Raw genomic sequence first — 27,754 nt, 5'->3', positions numbered from 1 at the left:
TGGCAAATAAATAGAAATTTACAACACATTTGACAAACTGAAGGCTAACTGCTATATAAAGCTTTATTACAAATTAATATGAGAAAGAAAAATAAACCATAGACAAATTACATGCAGCTCACAGAAAAAGAAATACAAATGGTTAATAAATATTTGAAAAGATGCTCACCCTCATATTCATTAAAGAAACACAAGCTAAATACCAAGGGGTTTTTTTTTCTCTTGGATGGAAGGGCTCCAAAAGTTGGATAATGTAATTTAGGAGAAAACACACACTCATATACTGTTGGTAGTAGTCTAATTGTTGCAGCAACTTACAAGGCAATTAGGCAACATCTAAATTTTAATGGCCCAATAATTCTACTTCTAAGAATGTATCTCACAGATAGATACTTGTTTTAGTTGAGGAAGGCTAACCATTCAGTGCCTTAACACTATAAACGTTTCTTTCTTAGCCAGGCACCAGCCAGTGCAGGTTGGCCATGAGGGTCAGGAGAGTAGACTCTGCTCCATGCCATTATTCAGGGACCTGGGCTGCTTGAATCTTGTGGCTTCTCCCTCCTCTATATCCATTCGGCCAGGAGACAATCAAACTAAAAACCAAAGAGATTTATATTACAATAAGATTATAATAAACATTATAAGATGACTGATAAGCTGAATTTGTTACCCCTTCTAAACTTAAGCTATTTCAAAAAGGGAGTTTTGAAGCTGCTATAGAGAACCAAGAGAAATCTTTAGTGGTAGAAATCAGGAAGACTTTCGGTGGGAGGGATCATGTTTATCAGTAGAATTTTCCCTGTGAGCCTGAGATTGCTCCACGGAGGCAACCATGGAATGTTTCTGCCTGGTCAAAGGCTGCTCTTGGCATAGACTCTTGGATCAAATTTTTGAGTCTGTAAATGACCCAATCCTTAACAGTAGAACCAGGAAACAAATGTGGAGAGCATGGTCGAGAAATTAAGCAACACCTAATGTCCTGCATGAACTTTCCATTTATTCAAAACACATCAACAGAGTACTATTTATATATCAAGTAGTTGTGTTAGGCTCAATTAATATTATTTTGATAGCATTTTAATGCAAATAGTCGAAGGCAAGGGGTTAGCAAACTGGCCTGCTCTCCAAACCCAGCTCACCATCTGTTTTTGTAAATAAAGTCTTGTTGGAACACAGCCAAGCTCATTTATTTACATATTTTCTATGGCGGTTTTCACGTGACAGTGGCAGAGTTGAGTAGTTGTGACAGCTTGTATGTTTCACAGAGCCTCAAATGTTTACTATCTGGCCCTTTACAGGAAAAATTTGCTGACCTCTGATCTAAGGTAAAATGAAAGGAAGTGAGTGATTTCTGCCACAATCAGTAAAGCAAGTTAGTGTAGGCAATATGGCTTAACTCCATTATGTTGTAAACTAAGTATTCAAAGCAGAATGGTTCCACAAGAAAGAAATGCATATTTTTGTTTTCTTTAATGCTCTTTTTTTCTCTTCAGTTAATTTCTGATATCACAATTGAGAAAGGTTTGCTTATATGTTTTGAAAACAGTATGATGGAATGAAGAATAGCTGATGGTTTAAGAAAATGTGGACAATAGTCTAATAAGAGTACCCTGACGCCTCAAATTTGCTCAATTATGTGGCTTCCTTATGAAGTAGCCCCTCACCACTGTCCCTCAGGCAATGTAAAACACAAGTAAACAGCTCAAGGAAATCAAGAAAATGATATTCTTCGTAGGCTAACCCTGCAGCTATCTTTGGTTTGTGATTTAAATGTTGATTTCAAAAAAAGGACAACCTGATGGGCAAGGAAATTGAGCTTGGATGTTTAAGGAACAACACTAAACAGAAAATATAACTGTCCTATTTCTATGTTATTCTTGCTGGCAATGTCCAGTCAAACAGGTGATATGCTCAAACTGTTTGTCAAAACTTTTTGTGTAATTAAAAATGAAGTTGCAACTTAGGATAAAATCCACAAACTCCACCATAGGTAAAAATGCTGATAGGAAGCAAACACCGCCAAATAGGGTGATCAAAGAATAGTGTGGCACCACTAGGCTTAGAGGCCCTCAACAAATGTCTCCGTTGTGTGCGCTGCAAAGCTGGTTCTATCTTCTCTGTGTCCACAATCATCTTTTCTGTGACCTGCCCAGAGGATTGTGATTTCCCATTGAATAAGGCTATTTCTTATTTGTTTGTGTTTTGTTCTGTTTTTTTTTTTTTGAGGAAGACTAGCCCTGAGCTAAAATCTGCAGCCAAGCCTCCTCTTTTTTTCTTTTTTTTTTCTTTTGCTGAGGAAGACTGGCCCTGAGCTAACATCCATGCCCATCTTCCTCTACTTTGTATGTGGGACACCCACCACAGCATGGCTTGACAAGCAGTGCATAGGTCCGCACCCGGGATCCATACTGGCGAACCCTTGGCCACCAAAATGGAACGTGCAAACTTAACTGCTGCACCACTGGATTGGCCCCTCTTATTTGTTTTTGAATCTGGAACACCAGGTGTACTGCCCAATACTCCACTGACCCTCAGCAAATCTTTGAGAAGTGAATAAATGCTTATATGCATGCATGCATATTCACCTTTAAAATTAAGCTCCTTCCTTCACTCTTCTCTATCTCTCTGAAGAGTATCAATCACCTTTCTCTTATTCTCCTCAGTAACCCCAGTAATGATTTTGAAACAATGTCAGTGCTTCTCTACTGCTTCATCCTGTGCCACTTTCAACTTTGATTAATGGTCTCATAGGGTTGGTGTGAGGTTTAAATGAAGTAATAACCGTGATGAGCTTAAAACATCTCCCGACATTTTATATGCTCTCAGTAAAAGTCATCCATCGCCACCACCACCATCATCATCATCATCATCATTATCATCATCACCATCACCATATCACGTTGTCTTGTATCTGCCCTTAATCCTAGGTCACTCCATCATTATGTCTCACCATAACTATAGCCATAGACCCTCATTTGCTTTTCTCAATTCAGGGCTTCTCCCCAATTCTGCCCACCACACCTAAAACCACCAGAGTAATCTTCAACCACAGAATCTACTCCTTTGTTGGAAAAAAAAACAAAAACAAAACAAAATTCCCGAGGCCCCTATTGCATATTAATGTCATTATCAAAGCCATTTACAATACTGTTTCATATAAAAGAAGAAATCCATTTTGTTTGCAGCCTGTTCTGAGAATGCACCACAGATTTAAGTTTATTTGTCTTAGAGCAATAGGTTTCAAACTTTTTGTCTGCAATCTACAGTGAAAAATACATTTTACATCTCAGCCCAGGAAACACATGAGCCAAATGGTGCTTATCTTTATTAGAAATATACTTTGATATTCTCTATAATGTTCTCTCCTACCATCTTCTATTTGATTCTGTATCATTTTCTTAAAATACACTTGTCATGACCCACTGAATTTTCATGATTCATTAATAGGTTATGACCCACAGTTTGAATAACTCAGTCTTGGAAGACAGATGGAATAGAGAAGAGACAAGAAGAAAAGAACAAAAATGTCAGTATGGAAAGCTTTCAGTTAGTTGTTCTTCACTGTGGCTCTTAGGGCCTTGGTATGTGGATGGGGCATTTTTTTCTGTCGTGCCACAGGAATGAACCTAGGCTAGACCCTTGGCCTAAGCATTCTCTATCTAGAGCCCAACTGTTGAGTGCCACCCAGGGGGCTTCCTCTGCTGCTTCACTGCTCTCTCTCTTGACACCAAGCTGGACATATAGCCCAGAGGGGCTAGATATATGGGGCTTTAGGTTCTAAAGAGGTAGAAGCCTCTAATGGAGGCCACAATATCATGTCAAAAGTAGTCCACATCCTCAAGGAGCTCCTAGTCAGTTGATACAGAAGACATAAATACATCAATTATATTAAAAGATCGAACAGTGGATATCATCTATCCAAGTTACCTTTGGTGACCCTTATAGATAAAAGCTGCCTTATCTGCCTATTCCGGTAAAAGCCAGGAATGACAGAGAGATTTCCCTGCAGGTTCTTTTGTAATTTTCTTCTTGGATGCTCTCCTCTGTACCCAGGGCTTCTCAAGTGTGCGCTGCTGTATGATTCTGTTCTGGTGCCGAGCAGGCAGGCCAGTATGATAGTACGTGGTTCTTCAAGCTATATGCTTTATGCCTTCGTGTTCACAAGTGGCTTTCTTTATGTTTTCAGACAATATAGTTTTCTATCCAAGGTCTTGTCCCTACTGGTCGCATTTACACATATTTATATATCTTTGTTGGAGCAGCAACTATTATTGCACAAGCCTTTGGCATCTTGAACAAAACTTTTGTCACTGCAATTTCTGAAAAATTCTGGCACCTTTCAAAGATTTCAAGACTACACTATTCTCTCTGTTGGGATTGTGGCCCAAAAGTAAACTTGATAATTACAAAGAATGTCCCAACCTTGAAATATGAATAGAAACCTCCATTTTTTGCTTTCTCCTTTGTTTCCCCATAGGCAAAACAAAGGCAGATAAGCATTAATTGAAATTAAATACCAAGTGTTTTTTAAAAACCAATCAGGCTTTCTAGATAATTTGAACTCAAGCCCTCATAATTATTTAAAAATTCAATTAGCGGATGTTTATAAATTTTTAACAAATGGAAAGCTATGTAAAAGTAGTTTAAGGGGTCTTCACCTAAGATGGGAACAGGAAAACTACAGCCCAAAGGCCAAATTCAGCCCACTGCCTGTTTTTTTTAAATAAAGTTTTATTAAAATACAGCCACGCTCATTTCTTTCTGTCTTGTCTAAGGCTGCTTTAGTTCTCAACAACAGAGGGGAGTAGTTTTGACAGAGACCATATGGCCCACATAGCTGAAAACACTTACTATCTTGACCTTTACGGAAAAAGCTTTGCTGGCCTCTGATTTAGGAAATTAATATTAATTCGCTATAGTAATTTATAGCTGTTATCTATGCAGTTGATCAACTATACCATCTTATTCATTTCAATTTCTTAACTGTCTTAACTTTATTTTGCAATAATTGAATGTTTTTTAATGATCAGATCTTTGTTACTCTCAGATATTTTAGTGTTTATCTTATATGTGACCAAATACTTTTTCAAAGTGGGTAATAAATTCCCTTGGTGGCACTAAACAAGAAAGAAACATTAATATTTTTATGAGTTGCTTAAACAGATGATGCCACCATGCAGTTTATAGGAATGTAAGTTATGCATTAAATGGGTGACGTTAGTAATAAGTCAATCTCCGGTATGGGATAACTATTAGTTTTATTATTACTATCTGCTTTGGTAACTGAGAATTTAGCAATATTTATCTTTGAGGACTTTACTTATTTACAGATTTATAGTTCTTTGTAATCTGATCTCCCTCCTCTTACTCTCCTTAGCTTAGATCCCACCCAACATGCACAAATTTGAGACTTCCAGGGATACCTTTCTTGGGGATTCCTGGCATTACATGACACGGCTGGTGCAAATACAAGTAGGAAAACACATCCCACAACGGAGTTTTGGATTATCCACTGTTAAGATGCCTTGGCTGCAAATTTTGGAAACCAAACCAAAACTGTGGCTTAAAAAATGGCTTAAGTAATACAAAAATTGATTATATTACTTTACAAAGGGCCCACAGATAGGCTAGTTCCAGGACTCATTAATTCAGTGGCCTTCCATCTTTCTTCTCTGCCGTAACCATTGAGTCACTTTGTTCTTTGGCTGGCTTCCCTCATTGTCACAAAATGACTGCAGCAGCCACCAGCATCACTGCTTCTATGGCAGGATGAAAAGGCAGAAAAGAGCAGTGACTCTTCAGCAAGTTTTTTTAAATAATAAAGAAGTATTTTCACTGCTTCCTCCTGGTACACTCCGCTCTCTCTCAATTCCTAGAATTGTAACACCTGCCAGTGCCCAAATCAGTACTGGCAAGCAGAAAGAAATCTCTGGAACTGGCCTGACCTAAGGTTCCTTTCCTGAGCCAGGGGTGAGGATTCATCTCAGGATGTATGACCACACGGAGAGTGAGCACCTAACAAAACAGGGAAAGAAAAAATTGGGAGAGGGTATAGTAGGATAAAGATGGGTTTAGATTAGAAACTATTGGTGTACATAATATGTGTCATCTTCGTCGTTGCAAACAAGCAACAGGGAGGAAACTATTCTTATGTCGTATTTATTTGCCTTAGTGTCTAGCACAGTGCTTTCATGTGCCTGCTGCTCAGGAAATGTTTGAGAAATTGAATGTAATGGATCAAAAATTCAATCATAGCACATTTATTTATATAGTATTTCTATATCATAAAGAATTATTTCAAGTGGCTCAAAGAATAATCAAAAACCAAGAATGGAAAAGGAAAGCATGAGGAGCCTAATAGTATTCATCTAATTGCATCATCTATCTGGTTACTGAATCTATAAGAGCTGTTTTCATGGGAGCAACCAGCAGAAATTTTGAGGAGCTCCCAAGGCTTAAAGTCTATGATTTAAACATATTTGATTCCTTTCTTACTTGTTCATTATAAAACAGTATCTGTTAAAAGAAAATAGGTAGCATTAGCCCCTTACATGGATCAAAAATCACACCATGTGTAGACACCCTTGTCTGACTCTACCTTTTCAACTTGAACTGCAAGCTGTGACTTTAAAAGGAGTAGTGATGAAATGCTCATGATTTGGAGCTTAACTTCCTGGAGTTAACAATCAGAGCATTTCTTTGGGATAAGTTATTTCTGTCTTTGTTCTCCTACCTGCTTTTTTTCCTTTATGCTCCAGGAAAGAAATATAGCTTAAGTAAATGACTTGCCAAAAGTCATTTTTCTTGCTCTGATATTTGGAAATTTCTTTCTCTGCAGATATAATGCCTACTTAGACTAAGTTAAAAATATTGTTTTCAGGGCCACCCTGGTGGCGTAGCAATTAAGTTCACACACTCTGCTTCAGCAGCCCGGGGTTCGCCAGCCTGGACCCCAGGCACAGGCCTACACACCGATTATCAAGCCATGCTGTGGCGGCATCCCACATGTAAAGTAGAGGAAGGTGGGCACGGATGTTAGTTCAGGGCCAATCTTCCTCAGCAAAAAGAGGAGGACTGGCAGTAGTTAGCTCAGGGCTAATCTTCCTCTCTCTCTCTCTCTCTCTCTCTCTCTCTCTGTCTCTGTCTGTCTGTCTGTCTGTCTGTCTGTCTCTCTCTCTCTCTCTCTCTGTATTGTTTTTGATTTGAGGAATGTGGGGTAAGAGATGCAAATTCAGAAACCTGGAAGGACAGACTAGCTCCTAGTGTAGGAAAAGATAACAACAGGGCTGCCCCTTTGGAGCATGAGCTTATAGCCTTTTATTATTATTATTCATAGCACTTGAATGTGGAAAAAATGACAGCAAGTAAAAGGGCCTTCTAGGGCATAATTTGATCATGACCAGTTATTACAGCAAGCAGTGATTACAAAGAACGCCTGGTTAAGGAAAAACCATAGTTGAGGTTTTAAACCCATGGCATCCAAGCCATGCGATTAGCTTCCCTACCTCACGTTTTGATAGAATAATGAGACATGCTCAACAAATCTAATATCTCAACGATTTTCTGTAATAGAAAGACACTTGCTTTGAGGTTCAAGAATCTACGCTTTTTTTCCTCTTGAGGAAAAATGTCAGAACTAATTACTTTGCCAAAATAATTTACATGAAATGGAAAAGGTTTCTTAGTGTTTAATTTAGCTGGAAGCATGATGACCTCCAAGAGCTGACTCCTTTACAACAGTGAGAGACTCACAGAATGTTCTTATTTTCTGACCGCAGCTTTGATAATTTCACCACCACTTCAACATGTAAACTGTGGAGATTAGTACATTTCACAAGTTCTTTGGGGAGCCTCAGCTCTAAGGAGAGGCATCTGTATTGCTTAAGAATATCATAAATATTTCCTTGCCGGAGAAACAGGCACTTTGGTAACAGATTTGGAAAATCACAAGGTACTAACAGGATAAAGAAACAATGTTTAATTCATTGGGATATACACCGAGAAAAATGACTCAATCACCCTGTTTCTACCTGCCTTCTATTTTAATCAAAGTTAGTGGAAGAACTGCTAAGGATAAGGTGATATATAAATGGAAGCTTTGACCTACAGATTTAATTAAATAACCAAAAGTCTACCGCATGGAGGATTTCTTGAAAGTAACATGAAAAAAAAATATATATATATATACATATAATAGTGAGATCCAAAGTCAACTGAATGGTAGAGCCAGTTTGGGCTTGAATACGTTGTTTTCCACTTTTCCATGTAGGTTGTTTTCTTCCAGATTTCTTATTTGTCCCTCTTTTGAGCCCTGGTTCCCACTAAAGAAACTGTCAGTCTACTCCTGAATTTTCAATTTTCTCCTCTTTTATTTACCAATAGAATGCTTGCTTCATAAAGGGTTGGATAACTAGGGATAAAACACTAAGAGGCTTAGGATAAGAAAGGATGTCCTAGACTAAGCAGTCACTATGAGATTGATTGGGGGAAGCCCCCACCAAGATTCAAAGGCCCCTGAGAAGGGTTAAGGATAACTTGGTCCTTTAAGACTGAACTCAAGCTTTAGCCTTTGCAGAGTTGGGGACAGCCTTCTCACTTCTGACCTACCACCTCGTAAATGTTTCCACTGAAGCATTTCTTCACTTTGCTTTAATGAAGTTTCCACCTATCTGTCTTTAGCACTAAACTCTGAGTTTCTTAAAGGCCAAGATAATGTCTATTCATCTGGGTTCATAACACCAAGCTCTGTCTTACCTACAACGTGTGCTTAATCACTGTTAGATGCAGGGATGGGTGGAGCAATGAATAGATCAGTGTATGGGAGATGAGCCCACTTTCTTGGAGGAAGATACCATTCAAACAGAAAACTATTATAGTGTGAATAACATTCCCAAGCCGAGGAGATTCATCATGGTCTGTGATGCAACATCCCTGGACAGAGAATATTTGTTTTAGAATGGAGAAGAGATCCCTGCTTTGGTTCCTCTCCTAAATCTCTGGGCTTAATCCCAGTTCAACTCTTAGACCAGATTATTGCACTGGTCCCCTTGGTTCCCCTACCCTGGCCTTGCTGCCAAGTTTTTCTGCCAAGAAGCACAGGTGACCATTTTACTGGTAACTACTTCCCCCTTTCTGTCAGGGCTACTCTCCCTTCCATTTCTTGGGATGAACTTTGAATGTGGAGCAGACAACTCAAAGTAGCAGAAACAATTTTGAATTCATTCCACTGAGGATGGTGATGGCAGCAACTGGCTCCAGTATCCAGCCCGACTTTTCCTGGGATATGATTTTGACTGCAGTTTTGGTTGCCCAGCTCTGTTCAGTGCCTATGTCTTTTCCAATGGTGACTTACTGGGCCAAATTAACTTTAATCATTGCAAAATACTAGATGTGGAGTAAGAGCACAATGAATGGCCCTCAAGTGCCAGGGCCATTAATAATATTATTATTTCTTTGATAAATCTCCTGTTCCAAACTGGAAGTAAAATATCTGGTTTAGTCTCTTTCTTGCCTTATTTTTGGGAGGTCTGTGGCTTGAGAGCCCTCAAAAAGGAGAAGTAGATGAGACTAAAAAATGGATTTCAGTTGTAGTAAAGGATAAAATACAGTTTTAGTAAACATTTTGATAAGACACCCACTGATTATATAACTCACCTAATCCACATTCATATATATATAATTTAACATGGATGGACCTTGAGGGTATTATGCTAAGCAAAACAAGTCAGAGAAAGACAATTACCATATGACTTCTCTCATATGTACAAGATAAACAAACAAGCACACATTTAGATACAGAGAACAGATTGGTGGTTACCAGAGGGAAAGGGAGTCGGGGTAGGGAAAAAGGGGTAAAGGGGCACACACTAATGGTGAGGGATGGAAATTAGACTTTTGGTGGTAAACATGATGCAGTCTATATGGAAGTCGAATATAATGATGTACATCTGAAATTTACATGATGTTATAAACCAATGTGAACTCAATTAAAAAAAAACATATTTTGGTTTATCAGGATAGACATGAGAATTTGAAAACTAAGCAGATTTCTGTACTAATCAGTGTTCTTGGATATAAACGACAAGTACTAAGTCTAGATAACTTAAGCAGAAAAGGGATTTAGAGAACCGAAGAAATAGGAGATATCTTAAGACAATCTAATCAGCCACCTATGAAAACATCACCAGGGCCATAAAAACAAATCTGGTGAAGCCTTTCATCTGTCCACTCCCTTTCCGGGAAACATGCTACACCAGAATGGCAGATATAATGGATGCTTTATGTTGGCCTAGACACATGTTTTCTTTCAGATCAGGGAGATGTGAATAGGCAGATTATTTCAATAGTTTCAGTAAGGTCAGAAACTCTGGCTTGTGAGTCACCTTCTTGCCTTAAAGTTGAGCTCCCAAGTCTGTGTGTTTCAGAAGTATTCCAGTGAGCAATGCAAGCCTCCACTCTGTCGCATGCTTGACAGATGACTTCTCAACCTTCGCTTGAATGCATCTAGTACCTGGGAGAAAGAGCTTTTTAAAAATAATTTTAGATTTACGGAAAACTTATAAAGATAATATAGAGTTCCCTTATGCCCCTCACCCAGTTTCCCCTGATGATAACATCTTATATAACCTCGCTACACTTATCACAACTAAGAAACCAACAATGGTAAATTACCATCAACCAAACTACAGACTTGTTCAGATTTCACCATTTTCCCCACTAATATCCTTTTTCTGTTCCAGGATCCCACCCAGAATACCACATGCATTTAGCTAGGCAACTTTTTTTTATTTTTAAAAAATAACAAACATTTCTTATCTCACAGTTTCTGGGAATATCTTAGCTTGGTTGTTCTGGTTCAAGTTCTGGTTCATGTGGTTTCCATCAAACTCAGCTGGGGCTGAAGTCATCTGAAGCTTTGACTGGAGCTGGAGGATCCGTGTCCAGGCTCACTCACATGGCTGCTGGCTGGAGGTTGCAGTTCCTCACCACATGGCCTTTTGCATAGGGTTTCTCATGACATGGCTTCCCCCAGAGTGAGGGATGCAAGACAGAGAGAACAACCAAGAGAGAAGCCACAGAGAACAGTGCTTTTCTCTCTTGGTTTTGGGTTTTTTTTTTTTTTTTTGAAGGCATTCATTCCATTGCTGACAAAACTGTCTTCCTATAATTTCCTCTTGAATCTTTGTTCTGGCCAATGGAGGGCTGGCCAGTAAGTCTCTTTATCCACCATGTTTAGTCCTCTAAAAAAAAAAAAGAACTGTGGTGTCCCCTGAGTCTTCCCTGCATGCTAAAGACACTCCATTCATACATCCATTCATGCAACTCTTCATCATCAGACGCTGTTCCACACCTGATCCGGCCCCCTACAGAAGGAAAAGCCCACTTCATACAAAGAAATAGAAGGCTATTTACTCAAGGAACTTACTTTATTCCCCTACATATAGTTAGGAATTTGGTAGAAAGATAGCCGTAGGCGGAGTCACATTTCTTTATAAATGGAAAGAAAATGTTATTGTGCCCCAAATTCAACCTGAGATATAAAAGCTCAATAGTTTGTAAACATTTTTATGTTGTTCTGTTTAAAACAGAAACTGAGATTGGGTCTAAATTGAGCATTGTGACAAGTGGGAAAATGTGAATGTTTTATAGTTTGGTTCTCATATGGTTTGAACCCATAGCTGCTCTCTTGGTGGAGTTTTGCATAGACCAGTGGTTCTCAACCAGAGTGATTTTGCCCCTGCGGGACATTTGGTGATGTCCAAAGACATTATTGGTTGTCACAACAAGGAATGGGTAGGTGCTCTGGCATCTAGTAATTTGAGACCAGGGTTGCTGCTAAATATCCTACCGTGCACAGATCAGTTCCTCATAACAAAGAGTTATCCAGCCCCAAACGTCACTAGTGCCAAGACGGAGAAACCCTGGAATAGATTATATGCAGTTTCTAAAGGGCCACTTCCCATTCTGCCACCCAAGTGTCTCTTTCATATCAATTTTTCCTCTTTTTAACTGAGCTGCCCTCACTGCCTGTGAATTCTTTTGATTTGCATTCTCTGAGAGTCTATTTTTCTGGTCCAAGTAAATAGTGAGGCAGCTGTGATTGGGAAAAGCAGAGAAGGCGGTGCCAAAAAGCATTCCTTCAGACTTTTCTCAGCAGGAATTTTTTGAAGATTTGAAACAAGCTAGAACCTTCCTTTTAGGCTGGGGTGGAGTTGCAAACTCCAAGGCTTGCCAGGTGTGCAGTGCCCCAGGGTTGGCTGTCCGTGCTGGCCTGGGGCGAGTGGGAGAAATGTGAAACCCAGTGCCGCCAGCTCTTCCACTTCCTCAAGAGCTTAGAAATGCAGATATGTATGTGAACTTACCAAGATTTTGCATTAGAGCTGAAGTTTTTATAAATCACTATGCCGGCTAAACACTACTCGCCTAGAGGGGGCCGGATATGGTCGTTTTGCAGCCACTGGGCTAGTTCTTTGCCTGTGTCTGTAGCAGTATGACAAAAAAATTTTGTCGCCAGAGTTACCTTTAGTAGCTTCAGTTTGTGTTCATTTCATATCTCAGCACAGGCGGTTTCTTCTTCTTTCCAGTAATGTAATCTTTATGGAGCTCTGCAAGTGAAAGGGATTTAAAAGGGTTAAATGTTGATGCTCTAGTCCCATATCCAGGTGCGTCTGTGAATTTAGGCTGTCTACACCCATTCTCTGTGACTGCCTTGCTAAGGAACAACCCTTAGCGTCCTCTTGTCCATCACCCAGACTTGTGGGAGGACAGAGTCTAAATGACCCTCACAAATGAATGTCCAGTGTTCTACAAATACCTCCCAAGCCATCTTTCTTGATGCAGAGGCAAATTTACCTTAAAGAAAGGATTTTCAGCTTCTCGTCCCAGATATTTGGGTTCTGCTCCTAGCCACCCTTCTCAAGACAGAGCCAGGTTTTTGGAAAGACCTGGAATTTGGGTTTGAATCCCAGCTCCACCACCTACCAGTCCTGCGATTTTTTTGGGCAATTGCTTTAGTTCTCTGATTTTCAGTTCCCTCAACCGTGGATGAGTAAGTCAAAAAGCTACTTCAGTGGATTGCATGTTGATGTGTGTTAGATAATATCATATATACAAAAATGATTCGTGCCAATCCTGGTGAATACTCAGAGCTAAAAAATTGTTAGTTTCTCTTTCTCTCTCCTGTCTAACACTGTATCACCTTGGGCGTGTCAGTCCGTATACCTGGGCTTTAATGTCACATCCCTCAAGTAGGAGCCACATTTTCCTCACTACAGCACAGGTAGAGGTTAAGAACACCGGCTTTGACGTTGGATAGCCCTGAGTGCAAATTCTGAATTTACCACTTCCCACCTTCTGCCCTTGGACAAATTACTTGACCTCTCCTAACCTCAGCTTCATCATCTATAAAACAGGAAAAAATAATAGTGTGGGCTTCATAGAGCTGCTGTGAGGATATCATAAGATCATGAATACTAAGCTCTTAGCTTATGGTACCTACTCAGTAAACACTAGCTATTTATTACTGCTGTATGCCTGGGACACAGGCAAATCGTGGTGGTTGGATGAGATCATAGGTATTCAGATATTTAGAAAAGTTAAACAAGCAAGAAGTTTCTTGTACTGGACTTTCTTGCTGAGTTTTCAGCCCCGTTCAGTTAATTTAATTTTTATGTTGGTACCATTCTGTAAAAATGACAAAGTCTTTTGTTATTTTTATTGACGAATAATGTATAAATAGTAATGTGCATAAATATGAATGTGCACAAGTACAACTCAGTCAATTTTTAATATTTATACATCACGTAACCACTAACCAGATCAAGATATAGAACATCCCCACACCCTAGAAGCTTCTTCATCACCCCTTTCAGGCAATATCCATTCCCAAAAAGTAGCTCTCTCTCTTCCATCTATCACCAAAAATGAGTCTTTCCTTGGATGACATTTTTATTATTCTTATCTCTAGAATCAGTTTAATATGGAAAATACTGTTTTATAACCTGCATTCTCTGAATCTGATCACCTTAAAATGAGGAGTTGTGTACTTCATCGGTTCTGGGTTCTCTCAGTATTGACGAGTCCTCACAGTGTGCCCCACCTTGTGCTATTCACTTGGAGGGAGACAAAAGCCTAGCAGACATGCTTCTCCCCTAAGAGAGCTTCTAGTCTAGTTAGAGAAGCAAGCCTTAAAATGGAACATCGCCTGACGGCAAATGAGTCCGTGCAAACCATATCCTAGAGGAGCAATCTCGTGGTTCTTGTTCCCAGCCCTCCTGAAGACCTTGTTTGGTATTGGCCTCGCTCCCCATACTGATGGTTCCTTTGTTTTGGGGTCACTAGGATGTGGAAGGCTTGCTGCCTTGCCATCTGCTATTGTGTCATGTATGTCTGTGGGGTCTCCTGCTGGCACATTAATGAGGTAAAAGGAGGGTGCATGGAGTCCACTCCCCAAGTGCTTGTTCCAAGATGCCTTTGATCAGGACGTGGGACCCAAATTCTCTTTACAGGTCACTGTTGTCTGTAAGACAGTGCACACTCCGGGAGAAGTTAGTAAGTATCTGTTTATCACCACTTGCACTATAAAAACATTGCTGTGCAGTACTGTTACTTAGGAAGCTTAAATTTTTAAGAGATGCAATGGCCTTTATCACACTTATTGCCATCCAAGGAACCGGTTGAACATAAACTGTTCTGTATGGTTGTAAGTGCATAACACGGCAGTCTCTTGAGCAGATTTTCTGTGCTCTGTGGGAACAAAAGACACTCTTCAAAAACTGAAGACTCAATCAGCAAACCACTGATTGATTGCAAAAGAGAGGAGGAGTGAGCAGTTTCATTGTGTAGCTCTGGTCATTTTCCTGAGCATTTTAAATGAGAAAATGGCATGCTAAAGCAATAAATCATGTCACATTATTGCACATCATCCATCATTTCGTCCAGCCACCTATTAATAACATTCACCTCTGTCTAATTAAGTGAAAAAGATAATATTTGTTCTAAATAGCTAAGCATTTTTTTGTAGGCCAGTATTTACAAAGATCACATTTTTTCCTATAAGGAGGCGTCAAGATGTTGTTTGGAGTTTTAGAGTTTGAAGTACATATTTTCCTTGTGGGATGCTGTAAACTCTTATACTGGAGGGGACAAAAATTAGCAAAACTACTTGGAAAACACTTCTACATTACCTACAAAAGCCTAAGATTGCATCCACCCAGCAGTGCAGCTTCTGCATATGTACCCTAGAACATTGGTTCTTCGACTCTAGTGTAAACCAGAATCCCCTGGAGGGCTTAAGAAAACACACAGTGCTGGGCTCCACCCCAGAGGTCCTGATTCAGTAGGTCTGGGCTGGGACCATAGAATTGACATCTGTAACAAGTTACATCTGTAACAAGTGCTGTACCAGCACTGATGTTACTGCCCCAGAACCGCATTTTCAGAACCACTGTTTTAGAGAGATTCTGGTACGTGTACACAAGAAGACGTGAACAAAATTTTTCAAAAACCTTGTTCCTCATAATCCCAAACTAGAAGCAACTCAAATTTCCATCAACAGTTCAACAGGTAAATTAACTGTGATATATTCATACAAGAAAACACTGCAGAGCAATCAAAATGCGTGACCTACAGCTACCTGCCTCAGCAGGAGGAATTTCAGGAGGCGTCGATGAGTGAAATAAATGAGGCAAGAAAGAATACCTACAGTGCGAGTGCATCTACGGGAATTCAGAAGCAGGAAAAACAAAGTTCTATTCTTTATAAATGCCTACATAGATGGTAAAACTATGAAGAAAAGCAGATAATTGATTATTGCAAAAGTCAGCTCAGAGATTATGTGGGGGGCGGGGTAGGGAGGCATACAGGGGCTCCTCGGGTGCTAGCAACAGTCTGCATCTGAACTTGGCTGCTCGTTATGTGGGAGTTGGCCTCCTAATTATTATTTAAACGATGCAATTGTATTTATTCACATCTGCATATTTGATACATCCACTAATTAAAAAGAAACTCAAAATAATCATTCTATCTTAAAAGAAAATATCCCCTATCCTATATGTATTCTGGTTCTTTGACAACTCGTTTGAATTTTAGGATCTGCCCACTGGTTATGAAAAATAAATCTCTTAAGCTTTAATATATGGTTTAGTTATTCTTCTAGGTGAACTATTAAAATGGAGGAATGATAGAATTCTTTAAAGAAATATACTCTTATTACAGTCAAATATATTTGGTGATATGAACTAGTGATGAAGAAAGTGTCACAAAGTACAAGACCTGTCAGTCCTATTTGGAGAACAGATTAGAATCTTCTGCAGTTCGAATACTTCTTGTCTGTATGTATATAATCAGTCATGGTAGGCCCTACAGTTAGATCACCTTTTAGGCACCGAAGATAAGAGCATACACATGATGAAAGAGATCGATGACTCTTTGCCACATTACAACAGGTTTACATAATTTTCCCTTATACAAATCTCACGACTGCAAGAGTGAACACTCCTAGGAACTATTTCCATTTTATGGGAGGAGAACCATTTTTGAAATATTTCTTCACTTTTTGAAAGGGAGGAGGGATTGACTGTGTCTGTTCATTATATTGTGATGTCTTTTGCCTCCAAAAATTCAGAGAAGAGGAGTTGGGAACATCTGCAACCCCTTGAGGATCCCAGGAATGCTCATTTCTGTTTGAGAAAGCTTACTTTGTCTTTTCCTGATATCAGAGCCTTGCTTTTAAATTTTGTTGAGCTGAGTCTCTTTCTTTACTACAGTTTTTAGTGTATCTTGTAAAAACAACAATTCTTAATCCCCCTTTTAAACATAAGTTTCCTTGCGTCATGAGCCGCATTTCCCCTATTTGATCACAATGTGAATTCCTGATTTGCACCTACCACATGTTGAGTTGACAGCTGCATAATCCTGAAACACATTCTTGCAACGGTGCCTGCCAATATGATGACATCCCAGGAATTCAATTGCAGCTGCCTATTGATATGAGTGGTAGCTTTATTATTTGGTGCGTTAACCAGATGTATTAGGTATAATTCTTGCAAGTACAAGATGCTAAAAGGATATATGCCTTATTCATTATAGTGAAAAATTAGAAACAATCCAAATGTCCATCAATAAGGAAATGCTTAATTAAATTATGGTATAGCTATACTACGGAATACTATGCAACCCCCCAAAAGAAAGTCAATCTGCATTTATGGACATGTGTCAGGCTCCCCATTAAGCACTTTATATGCATCATTTTATTTAATTGTCAAAACAACCCCATGAACTTCCCATTTTATATATGAGGTTACTGAGACTTGTCCAAAGTCACACAGTTAGTAAATGGTGCAGCAGTAATTAGATTTGAGTTCCGTGGACCCCCAAATTCATTTCTTTATCCAGTTACACTCTACTAGCTCATGAATGTCAACGCCATTTGTATTGTTGACTCTCCTCTCATGGAGATTTGGTTCAAGGTGGGTATTGGTTTGCATAAACATGAAGAATAGGAAGAGACTCATGTAATAGTGAAAGTGAACATATCTAAGTGTCAAGACTAAATTACTTCTGAAGGAGTTAAGTTTTCTGTACTTTCCATGATAAAACAAAATTTAAGAGCATACATCAAGATTCTGGTAATGTGTGCAATCCAAGTCAGGGATTTTCATGTATTTTCAGAGCCATTACTCTGTTTAAAATGCCAAATTATGAATGAAGTAAATGAGAAATCATGATTTTGCTCAAATGTAGTTATTGATAATGTAAAATATCACTTGCATGCTTGTTTTTATAACTTTTCATTCTTTTAATATTTACAGATGGACAAAAGAGAAAGAAATCTTTGAGAAAGAAACTGGATTCACTAGGGAAGGAGAAAAACAAAGACAGAGGTAAAAAACAGAATGAACTAAAAGGAATACATCTTCCATGGAGCATAATGGTTGAATTTGTTGGGATTTTTTCATTGCACAGATTTAAGCAGTTCAACTCTATTATGTAAACTGGATTTCTATGATGGAATGTTGTTAAGGACTGTTTTGGTCTACTCTTTTGTGTATGAGTGGCCCTGTACTGAATTGATGAGTTCAATTGGTTTGAGAAAAGTGTGACTTTGGCCAAGTTTATGGTTCCAATTATGATGCTGGCCAATCAGCAATGCATCAGGAGAACCTGGGTTGAGTAGCCATGGGCAGCATCTCTAATGCTAACCAGCTGTCTGGCAAATCCAGATAGTCAGGCAGAGCTAGTTGAATGAGAAAGAGTTTGGATTCGCTTACCATGATTACTGGAAAGAAACAGTCTCATCCTCATGGGTTACTGAAGATGGGCCATTCTCAGCAATTTTTCTGTTAGATTACAGCATGCTTATTTTTGCCCTCTGTGTTTTGGGAATTGTTGATGCTCTTCATACTGTTTTGTATCCCCTTCTATGTCTGTTTAGGGAACTAACACTTTAGCCACTCTTTCAGAGGTGTTTGTGGTCATTTTTAACTAATATTCACTGAGTCCGCTTAATGGACACCTGGGCCCCATTAGCACAGTACAACTTTTTGTGGCTTGTTTCTATGCTCCCATATGAAATTACTGCTAAATGGTGTGGTCATATGAGTGTATTTTCATTTTATGCGACATAGTGAATGAGTGTTGAGTGAGGAGAGCCTTATGTCTCACCTGGGAGTTCTTTTATATAATGATTGAATTTCTGCTTGAAAAGTGATGGAAGGCGATGAAACTGAAGGTATAAAAATAAATGCATTGTGATCAGTATTGGACAAGACCTAGTGCATGCTATAGATCCCAGACTCTACACCCCTATCTTGAATTGTGCCTAAAGGGTCATGACATTTGGTTCTTCGGACTAAAAGGAGATAAAGAATTCTAAAGAATGGAAAACCAATGTTTTGCTTCGCTTAGAGCATGATTTCTTAACCTTGTGACGATGACACTTTAGCCTGGATTATTCTCTGTTGTGGGGGCTGTCCTGTACATTGTGTAAGATGTTTAACAGCATCCCTGGCTTCTACCACTAGATGCCAATAGTACCACCTCCAAGAACGATATCTCCAACCACTTCTAATGTTTACCTCAAACTAGAGAAAAGGAGGTTAAAATGCCAGTGATCCCTACCCCTGACTGTACAGTAGAATCATTTGTGGAAACTTTCAAATACCAATGCCCAGACCCCTACCCCAGAAAGTCTGATTCCATTGGTCTGCAGAGGTACTGGGCATGAGTAATTTTATAAGCTACTAATGTACAACTTTTAAGATGAGAACTCCCGTCCATATTAACCAGTATGCTCACCAGGTCATGTCCTATCACAGCAGAATATGCTTCTGGCATAATGAAGGCAGAGGATGTTAACTCTTGTCCGGCATTCTATCATTGTCTGATAAATTGTATTTTATCTAATTGGTTCATATGATCTTGCCCTTTTTTTAAATGTGAGTATTTCAAATGAGTATTAGTAGCCAGCGTAGCTCTTTTAAACTAGAATTTTTGCTCATTCTATTCCTGCCATAGAGTACATTTACCTCGCTAGATTAAAGTAATTCTTGGTGTTGATAGAGCACATTGAAGGGATCACTCAGACTGGTATTAGTAATAGGTTCTTTTAAAGTTGGCTTATTCTAGGATGATGATATTGATACTGGGGTTTGAATACTCACAATATAGACTTTAGATGATTCTTCGGAAGTGTCCACTCAGGCTAGAATAAGAAGAAAGAGCACTTTTGCAGGAGATATTTGAGTTCCCTCAACAGAGGGTGATGTGTGTGTGCTTGCTTATATTACGAAACAGCAAGAAGCAAGAAAGCGAATGATTAAGGAAGGAGGGGCCAGAGGAAAGAATCAACCAATATGCACTGGGCCATTATAAACTTTTCAGACAAAATCATATTTATATATTGCATAGCCTCAGTGAAAACTTGGCAGTCTTCTATAAGGCTGCATGGGGATCTGGCTGGGAAAAGGAAGGCAGGTCCTGGTGGTTCCAAAGAAAAGACACATCACGCATCCAGCTAAAAGCGAAAGCAAAAGGCTCCACAGCAAAAGGTTTTTTGGGTTTTTTTAAAAGTAGCTTTGATGTTTAAAAAGATGTCCTAGGCTTAAGTGAAGCTTAATTATATGGCATCTTTTCTGAACATAAAGTCATGTCTATGTCAGCACATCCATTGCATGGATGTCCTGGGAACCAGCTGCGAGGAGCAGTGTGCAGGTCTCACACAGTTGTAATCGGTTCATATTATTTCCTTCCAGTTAAGTATTAGCATTTGGGTTCATAACAGCTGCACATGTGAAAAATGATAATCATTTGAATCCAGAGTAAAAGAAGGAAAACAGGAAACTCTAAATGACCTCTTGGGTTAGGTCATCTAAAAATAAATAGGAACAGCTTTTTAGAATCGAATTGCTCCCCCAATCAAGAATGATTCATTAAATGTTTGATATGCCACTATATTAATGGACTCAATCAGAATGAATCATGTCCTGTATTGTATTTGATCACCTTGACATAATATAAAGCAGATTATGTGACACTCCTGTAACCCTCCTGCCACTTAAGCAGTGCCCATACGACTTTTGATTTCCATAAGGAAACTAATTCAAGATTGATGCTAGTTCAGAAAGCATATTTTCAATACAGAATAGTTCCAAGTCCTTAATTTCTCATAGTTAAATTACTTGGCAACCAAATAGTATTTTTTTAAACTTTCAGCACTTTAGAAAATTTCTTTCTTGTGTCAAAAGGAAATCACTTTTGGGGGAAAAGCTTTAGAAATAGCTGCTTTGTTCCAGTTAGTGTGGTTCCTAATCAGAGTAAGAGGGGAATAAGTTTCGCTGTGGCATAGCTCTGGGAGATAGGCTCTCTCTCCGCCAGGATATTTTCAGATTCTGCCATATACTTATCCACAGAAAATCTAGGGATAGTCCAAGTCTGGTGCCTTTCTTTATGCTGAAATCATATTATACCATGTTTTATTGTTCCTCACTGTTGAGGTATGTTCCTATATGTGAGCTGTGAAGTAACACTGATAGGAATAATTGACAAACTTTATTTTTGCGTCTTTATATTAAGTAGCAGGAGACAAATCAAGTATCAGTTATCACTATTTATAAATTCTCAAAGAAAAGGTACTGAGGGCTCTCACTGAGTACTACTACTGGAGAAGAGGGAAGCAGGGGGAGTATGATTCCAGGGAAGAGTAGGGAGGGGCTCGCTCACACAGGACAGTGTGGGCCACAGCACAACTTTTGGTTCTCAAGCTAAGAACATTGAGACACCATCAAAGTGTATTAAGGAAGGGGAGACTTAATGGTGTCTTTGAACAGATTGCCACACTGCAGTGTAAAACATGAGCTTGGGGTAGGGGGAAGATGAGAGTGGAGGGAGGAAGCCTGATTCCAGAGGTAGAGTCACTTCTGGTGAGGACAAGGTCCAAAATGGGACTAAGGGAGTGGGTGAAAAAGGTGGCGTGTGGAAACAGTAAGAGGAGAGGAGAAGGTCAAGAAGATGTAAGGACAGAGAATCAGATGGGTCATTTAGACAGACATCCAAGTCACCCAGGGTGATGGTAGATTGGGGATTTGACCGTGAGTCAAAGTCAACCACAATAGAAAATAGCAATGAGCAGGAGACAATGGAAACCTCGCAGTAGCAGGTTTGTGCCACATTGTGTGAGGATGAAGACCTGAAAGTTGCACTAGGAGGCAAAGAGAATGGCATGCCACCTCCTGACCCCACAGTTCATAGGGAAGGAGAGTAGGCAGTCGCTACCAATGAGGACAGCAGGGAAAGCAGTCTCCTTAGTGAGCACATACTCTAGATTAGAACATGATACACGCCGTTCCTGGCCCCAGAACAGTGAGTGTTGGGTAATGTCCTTATGGTTTTAAAAGCCTATTATCAACTTTATTAGCCACTATCAACACAAAGAGTCTTTAGGTTCCTTTTTCCCTAGAAAAAAGAGCTTTGAACCCACAGATAAGCATATGAGCCCGACACTTTATTTACACATAAAAGAGTGTTTTGCTCAATAGACTTGTGATGAGTCCTCAATTTCACAATAGCCATATGTTGAGAAGCAGCAATATTCGAGGAATCCTGCCTAGAATTTTACAGAGACTAGACACTGCCGCAAAAGTTTAGAGCATAGAGAAGTCTCCTTTCTGAAGCTCTTAAGAGTCCTCAGGAGGAAGCAAGAAGCAACTAAAGAGATTACATCAAAACTCTACCACTGAAAGAATAAAGAAACTCAGCCAGGAAAGAAAGCATGTTAGAGAGAAATAAAAATCTGTTATGGGGGCTACATCTCTTGAATGGGAATAAAAGAGAAATAAAAATTTGAGGAGAATGACTGCCTGTATCCCACCTGTTTAATTTGTAGTCAATTATTCCAATTTACAAATAGAGTGACAGACTTTTAGATATTAAAAATGATAGATTCCAAAGGAAACCATTTTTCTTCTTTTTTTCCAGGGATATTAGGAATCTCTAAACGAGTCTGGTTGCTTTTCCTTATATGGAAAAAAACAGCGAGGAGAGGACTCTATAGTCTCCGTCTCGTATTCAGTCCCTGCTATGTGTATGCCTGCATGAGCAGACACGTGTCCCTTGATACATTTATCAATGTCCTTTTTGCTATTATTATCCCCCAACAGTTTTGGTGTACTCTGTGTAGCTGTCAGCCCTGCCAGCCACATGTTTCTAGACTTTACCCAAACTTTTTGAAGCAAGACTCTTTGCTTTTTCCCGCAGACAAGGCAGCACTGACTCACCCAGGAAATCCTGAGGTGCACATCAGGTGGTCTGGTAGTGTCCCCTTCGGTTTCTAATTCTGCTCGTAGTGGAAATGGCCTTTTGTCAGTAGTGAGTATTGGACTTTTCTTCTACACTGTCCACATTGATCAGTCAAAACAAACGCCTAAATTATTTTTTTGCATTATCATATACCACCTAGTTTGTTGATAGAGAATGATAAGCATCCTTTGAAAATTCAGAAATGCTTAAGTTTTTATTTCTCACTTCAAAACAAATTGCATGTTTCGTTAGAACCAGAGGTGCAGACTTTTCAAGGACCATTTCCACTTTTAATGTAGACTTGGCTATTAGCCTAGTGAGGTTAAAAATGTTGCCATGGATCAAGAAGGAAAACCTTTTAAAGCCTCTTTCCACCTGAGTTAACGTTAGCTTTGTCTTTCAAAGAATAAACAACCTTAGAATTATTTTCCCTTCATCATTCTGGTTTTATTCATAGGGGTTATAAAAACAAAAAAGAGCCTGGACTCCAGTTTTCTGCTGCTGGGAGACCTAATTTTGAGTCTAAAAAAAATAATGTATTTAATTATTAATGCTTTTCAGCATGAATCTAAAATATTGCCAATAAAATGCCCGGCCCTAAAGATCGACGTGCTTACAATGTATGTGTATACAAATGGGTTTACAACAGAGATCCAGAAAGCAACAGTATGCACATCTCCAAATAAAGCTGTGGATTTCTGCATTATGCTTCTTCCCCAAAATTGCCCTTACCAGAGGATTTAACAAATTGTTTCTTGGGCCCTTCACTGGATATTCAGTGGTGAGAGTCCACTTCTGCATGTGGCCAGCAGAATGGCTTGAGTATAGATCAACAAAGTGACAGGCCCAACTCAGCAACAGGATGTGGGGACAAAGAACACAAGAGAAAACTTCTTCCCAAGCTGCTCCCCTGCCTCTCAGGTTATCATTTCATGTGCTGGCTCTTTTACTGGAAACCTCAAGGTGTATCCACTTAACTAAATTTTCGTCTTCGCTTCATGCATCTGTCATGTTATATACATGATAGACACTATTTTAATTATTTACATATCTGATTCTCCTCTCCCCAACCCCACCCCACACTCTGAATCTTTCAAGAGCAAGGACTTGACCTTTATAAGCTCTTTCCTCCCCATTGCATAACTCAACATGGTATGTAGTAGGTGTTCAATAAGTGCCTGTTGAATGAATGGATCAATTCAGAGTCTTCTCATGCCTTGCATGCTCTGCGGGCTCTTGAGACATATAAACCAAAGACTAACAGTTTGTAAAACTGTGTACTCTTGAGGAGAGAAGTATTATGTACATTCTATCAAAAATGTCACATTTCTCTTTAAAGTTATTTCCTTTAAAACATACTTGAGATATGTGGAGAAAAACTAGAGGCCTAGATTCCTAAAAGCTGTGTTCTTTATACATGCTAGTTTTCTTCATTGAAATAGAAACTTTGGCCGCTCTGATAAACACAAAATTCATCTCCGTATTTTGATTGATCAATCAGTGCTTCAGAAGACAGTCATTTGAATGTCTGCCTTTAGATTGGAAACATGAGTGAGAGTCTTCACTGGTGCAGTCCTTCTCTGAAAGGGAATGTTTGTTTTTTGATTCCAGAATTCATCCCACAGGCATTTGGAATGCCCTTATCCCAAGTCATTGCCAATGACCGGGCCTATAAACTCAAGCAAGACTCGCAGAGGGACGAGCAGAAAGACACATCTGATTTTGTAGCTTCGCTCCTCCCATTTGGAAATAAAAGACAAAACAAAGAACTCTCAAGCAGTAACTCATCTCTCAGCTCCACCTCGGAAACACCAAATGAGTCAACGTCCCCGAACACTCCAGAACCAGCTCCTCGGGCCAGGAGGAGGGTGAGTTGGCCAGTATTTTCTCTGACACCAGCGCTAGGACAACTGAAGACTTATAAGGTTATTCTTTGAGTCTTTGCTCTGTGAAAACTGGAAATGTCATTTGTTTCCAGATATCTGTCAACAGCCTCATTCAGGGAGAATTTGCGCTGGCCATGTGGCAACTGGCACACCCTGGAAGCCTTCCCCGACCCCTCTCAAAGCTGTTGCATGCCCCTCCTTGGTTATCCGTGTGCCCGATGATATCCTGAACATCACCATTGATCCTGCTCTAGTGTAATCTTCTGTTGTATTACTACACTTTCCCACGAGACTGTGAGGCTTGAGGCAGGGCCAGGTGTTTTTGTTAATCTCTTCATCTCCAGTCTGAAAACCAAGCCTGGCTGAGTGAATTTGCTGCCAGTCTTTGTAAACAGGGAGATTTCGTCTTATCAATGGAATTTTTTTCTCAAACATAACCATAGAAACTTACATATATATACATATATATATATATGTACATATGTATATGCTCTTTCGAATCAATACTGTAACAATATGGTACCTATTATTTGGTGTTTCAGATTTCACATTTCAATCCAGGAAAGCTGAGTTTTCAGGCAAATTGGTTGGTGATTGGCTGAGTCAGTTGATAAGCATGTCTAAAACTTCCTGGGCCACTGTGAGATCTTCTCTCCTTTTCCTCTTGCCTGGAGGCCCCAAATCTTTGCCACCTCCAGCCATTCACTACTGCCCTGGTTAAAACTCCAGACATCTCCCACTTAAAATCCACATTTCTTAATCAGCCTCCAACATTCAGGACCTCTCCAAGATAGAAGGGTACCTGAGCCACTGCTGTTTTTCAAGGATTTACCTATGTTTAAAAATAAGGAAGTGACAACGTTATGGAATATTTGAATTTGCATGAAGGAGTTGCTCTTCCGATCCTGCCATTGTCTCTCAGATTGTGTGTGTAAACTTACATGGCAGCATCACCAAAACTCCACGTTTGAACTTTCTTGGAATCTAGGGCCCAGGCGATGGGCCTCCCAAATGCTCTCTTCTTTGTCCAGGCCTTGCTAGGACACCAGCAGCCAACTTCTTCCTCTGCAGTTCATAAAAGGATGAGTGGCTATACAAACATAGTTGGCGCCCTACTCCCTTCCCCTCAGCCTTTACCATTCCTAGCATGCCAGCCTTCCTTCCACCTGCCAACACACCATCTCTTTGCTGTCTCCGATGACCAGAGGCACCCACGCATGCAGCTGACAGGCTGCAAGTACCAAGCCGTTAACGTCACCTCCCTGCCCCTACCAGAAGCTGCCCTTAATCAATGACTCTTGACACTTGTGGCATAGATACCCTAGCTGCCTCACTCCTTAGCAGGAATAGCTCTGAGGTGCATGATCCCAGAGGTACCAGGGCGATTGGGCTCTAGCTGCGGTCATAGGCTTGGTGATGCTCCCTTCATTGGCTGCCTTCACGTCGCTTTCTCATTTCCCCACTCTACAAGTATCTCCTGGGACCATTTCCCTAGTAAAGTGCTTTGTGCCACTTCTGGAGGAAACCAAACTAAGACTGTTTTATAGAATCCACCTACTTTAAAAATCTACTTCCTAGAGTCATAGTTGAGGGGTTTTTTTAATTCACAAACCTTCTCTGACTTTACCTCATTCACTGAGTATGTGATTTTTTTCTTGTTTCAAGAAATGAAGTGGTTGGGTCAAAATATTTTAATGATATATTTGCCATCTCTTGTCTTCCACTTGGAAAATGTTGTCTCTTGTTGAAATTGCAACTTCCATTCCCTTACCCTATGTTGTGGACGTTTCCTCACTTTTCCAAAAGGTGTTGGTTTTTTTCTTTTAATATACAAACAGCACAATTAAATCAAGCAGTATTATTTCAAGTGTGATAAATAGTCATGGGCAAAAGTATTTATTGGATAGCATCTGAGGGAAGCTGTTTTTGTTTTCTCCATCTACACTCTTGGCTCATGTCTGTGTGTAATTTGCAGGGTGCAATGTCAGTGGATTCTATCACAGATCTTGATGACAATCAGTCTCGACTGCTAGAAGCTTTACAACTCTCCTTGCCTGCCGAGGCTCAAAATAAAAAAGAAAAAGCCAGAGATAAGAAACTCAGTCTGAATCCTATTTACAGACAAGTCCCCAGGCTGGTGGACAGCTGCTGTCAACATCTAGAAAAACATGGTAAGCAGACTTGTCTGTCAGCGAGCAAGTACTAAAGACTTTTATTTATTCAAGCATCACCCATTTAAGCACCCAATTTCAATTCTGTGTTTATTGGATGAGGCTCTGGGCCAAAATTTCCTTTGCAAAGAAAGTTTACAGATGTGGGTGTTTGCTTAAGAGATTACTGGGCTAAACAAGATTGGGGGTGGGGGCAGAAATCACCTTCATGGTATTCGGACTGCCCGGCCCCTAGGAGTCCTCAGAAGGGACCCTGGAAGCCAGGTGATTTAGGGGATGGAAAGATCTGTCAGGCTGGGTCTGTCCCCAGGACCCCCTTCAAACAGAACAGAGCCACTTTTATCTTTTTTATACATTGAGGTTACACACAAGGCTTCCTTTAAAAAACAATAGTCCAGCTTCTTAAAAAAAAGATTTGAAAATCATTTCTTAAGTGAATAGAAAATGCATAATTTTTGACAGCAGGTTTCTACATTGGCATTTGCATTTTTGTGGAAAGACGTCTATTTAAAATTTCTTCATGATGATCCTTTTGGTAACTCTGTTCCAATTAATACATTGACTTAAAAATGCTATACAGTTTTTTTAACTTTTTCTGAAATTTAGACTTTTGGCTCATCAAACTGCTATTTCCATAGTCTGAATTTGTTTGCTATAGTGTTAGCATGCATTTGATGGACATGAGAAAAGTTTATTAATTGCTTCTTTACTATAAAAATAATATGCTCATTGTAATAAAGAAAAAAAGAAATAGACAAAGAAAATTCTGAGGCTATCATTTAAATATAACTACTGTTAAATCTCATCTATTTCTTTCTAATAAAATGAGACTTTATAAAAAATTATTAAGAAAATATCTAAATATCTTAGTCAACTCATTATATATGCAAATCACTAGATAAC

At 39.5% G+C, this 27,754-nt stretch overlaps 1 protein-coding gene across 7 annotated transcripts in view; it reads left to right on the top strand.

Moving 5' to 3' along the window:
* ARHGAP6 (Rho GTPase activating protein 6) overlaps window positions 1-27,754 on the top strand; it is a 469,017-nt gene that overhangs the window by 391,643 nt on the left and 49,620 nt on the right. For all 7 annotated transcript variants that reach the window (XM_014855406.3, XM_014855410.3, XM_044764419.2 and 4 more), the window contains 3 exons: window positions 17,811-17,882; window positions 24,406-24,662; window positions 26,656-26,851. In XM_014855406.3, the coding sequence (XP_014710892.1) occupies window positions 17,811-17,882; window positions 24,406-24,662; window positions 26,656-26,851 (525 nt within the window). The remainder of the gene's footprint in view (window positions 1-17,810; window positions 17,883-24,405; window positions 24,663-26,655; window positions 26,852-27,754) is intronic.

This window comes from Equus asinus, chromosome X (genome assembly GCF_041296235.1).
Source record: "Equus asinus isolate D_3611 breed Donkey chromosome X, EquAss-T2T_v2, whole genome shotgun sequence".
Classification (NCBI taxonomy): Eukaryota; Metazoa; Chordata; class Mammalia; order Perissodactyla; family Equidae; genus Equus; species Equus asinus.
Note: the sequence above shows the minus strand (reverse complement) of the source record. Positions and strands in the feature narration are given on the sequence as shown.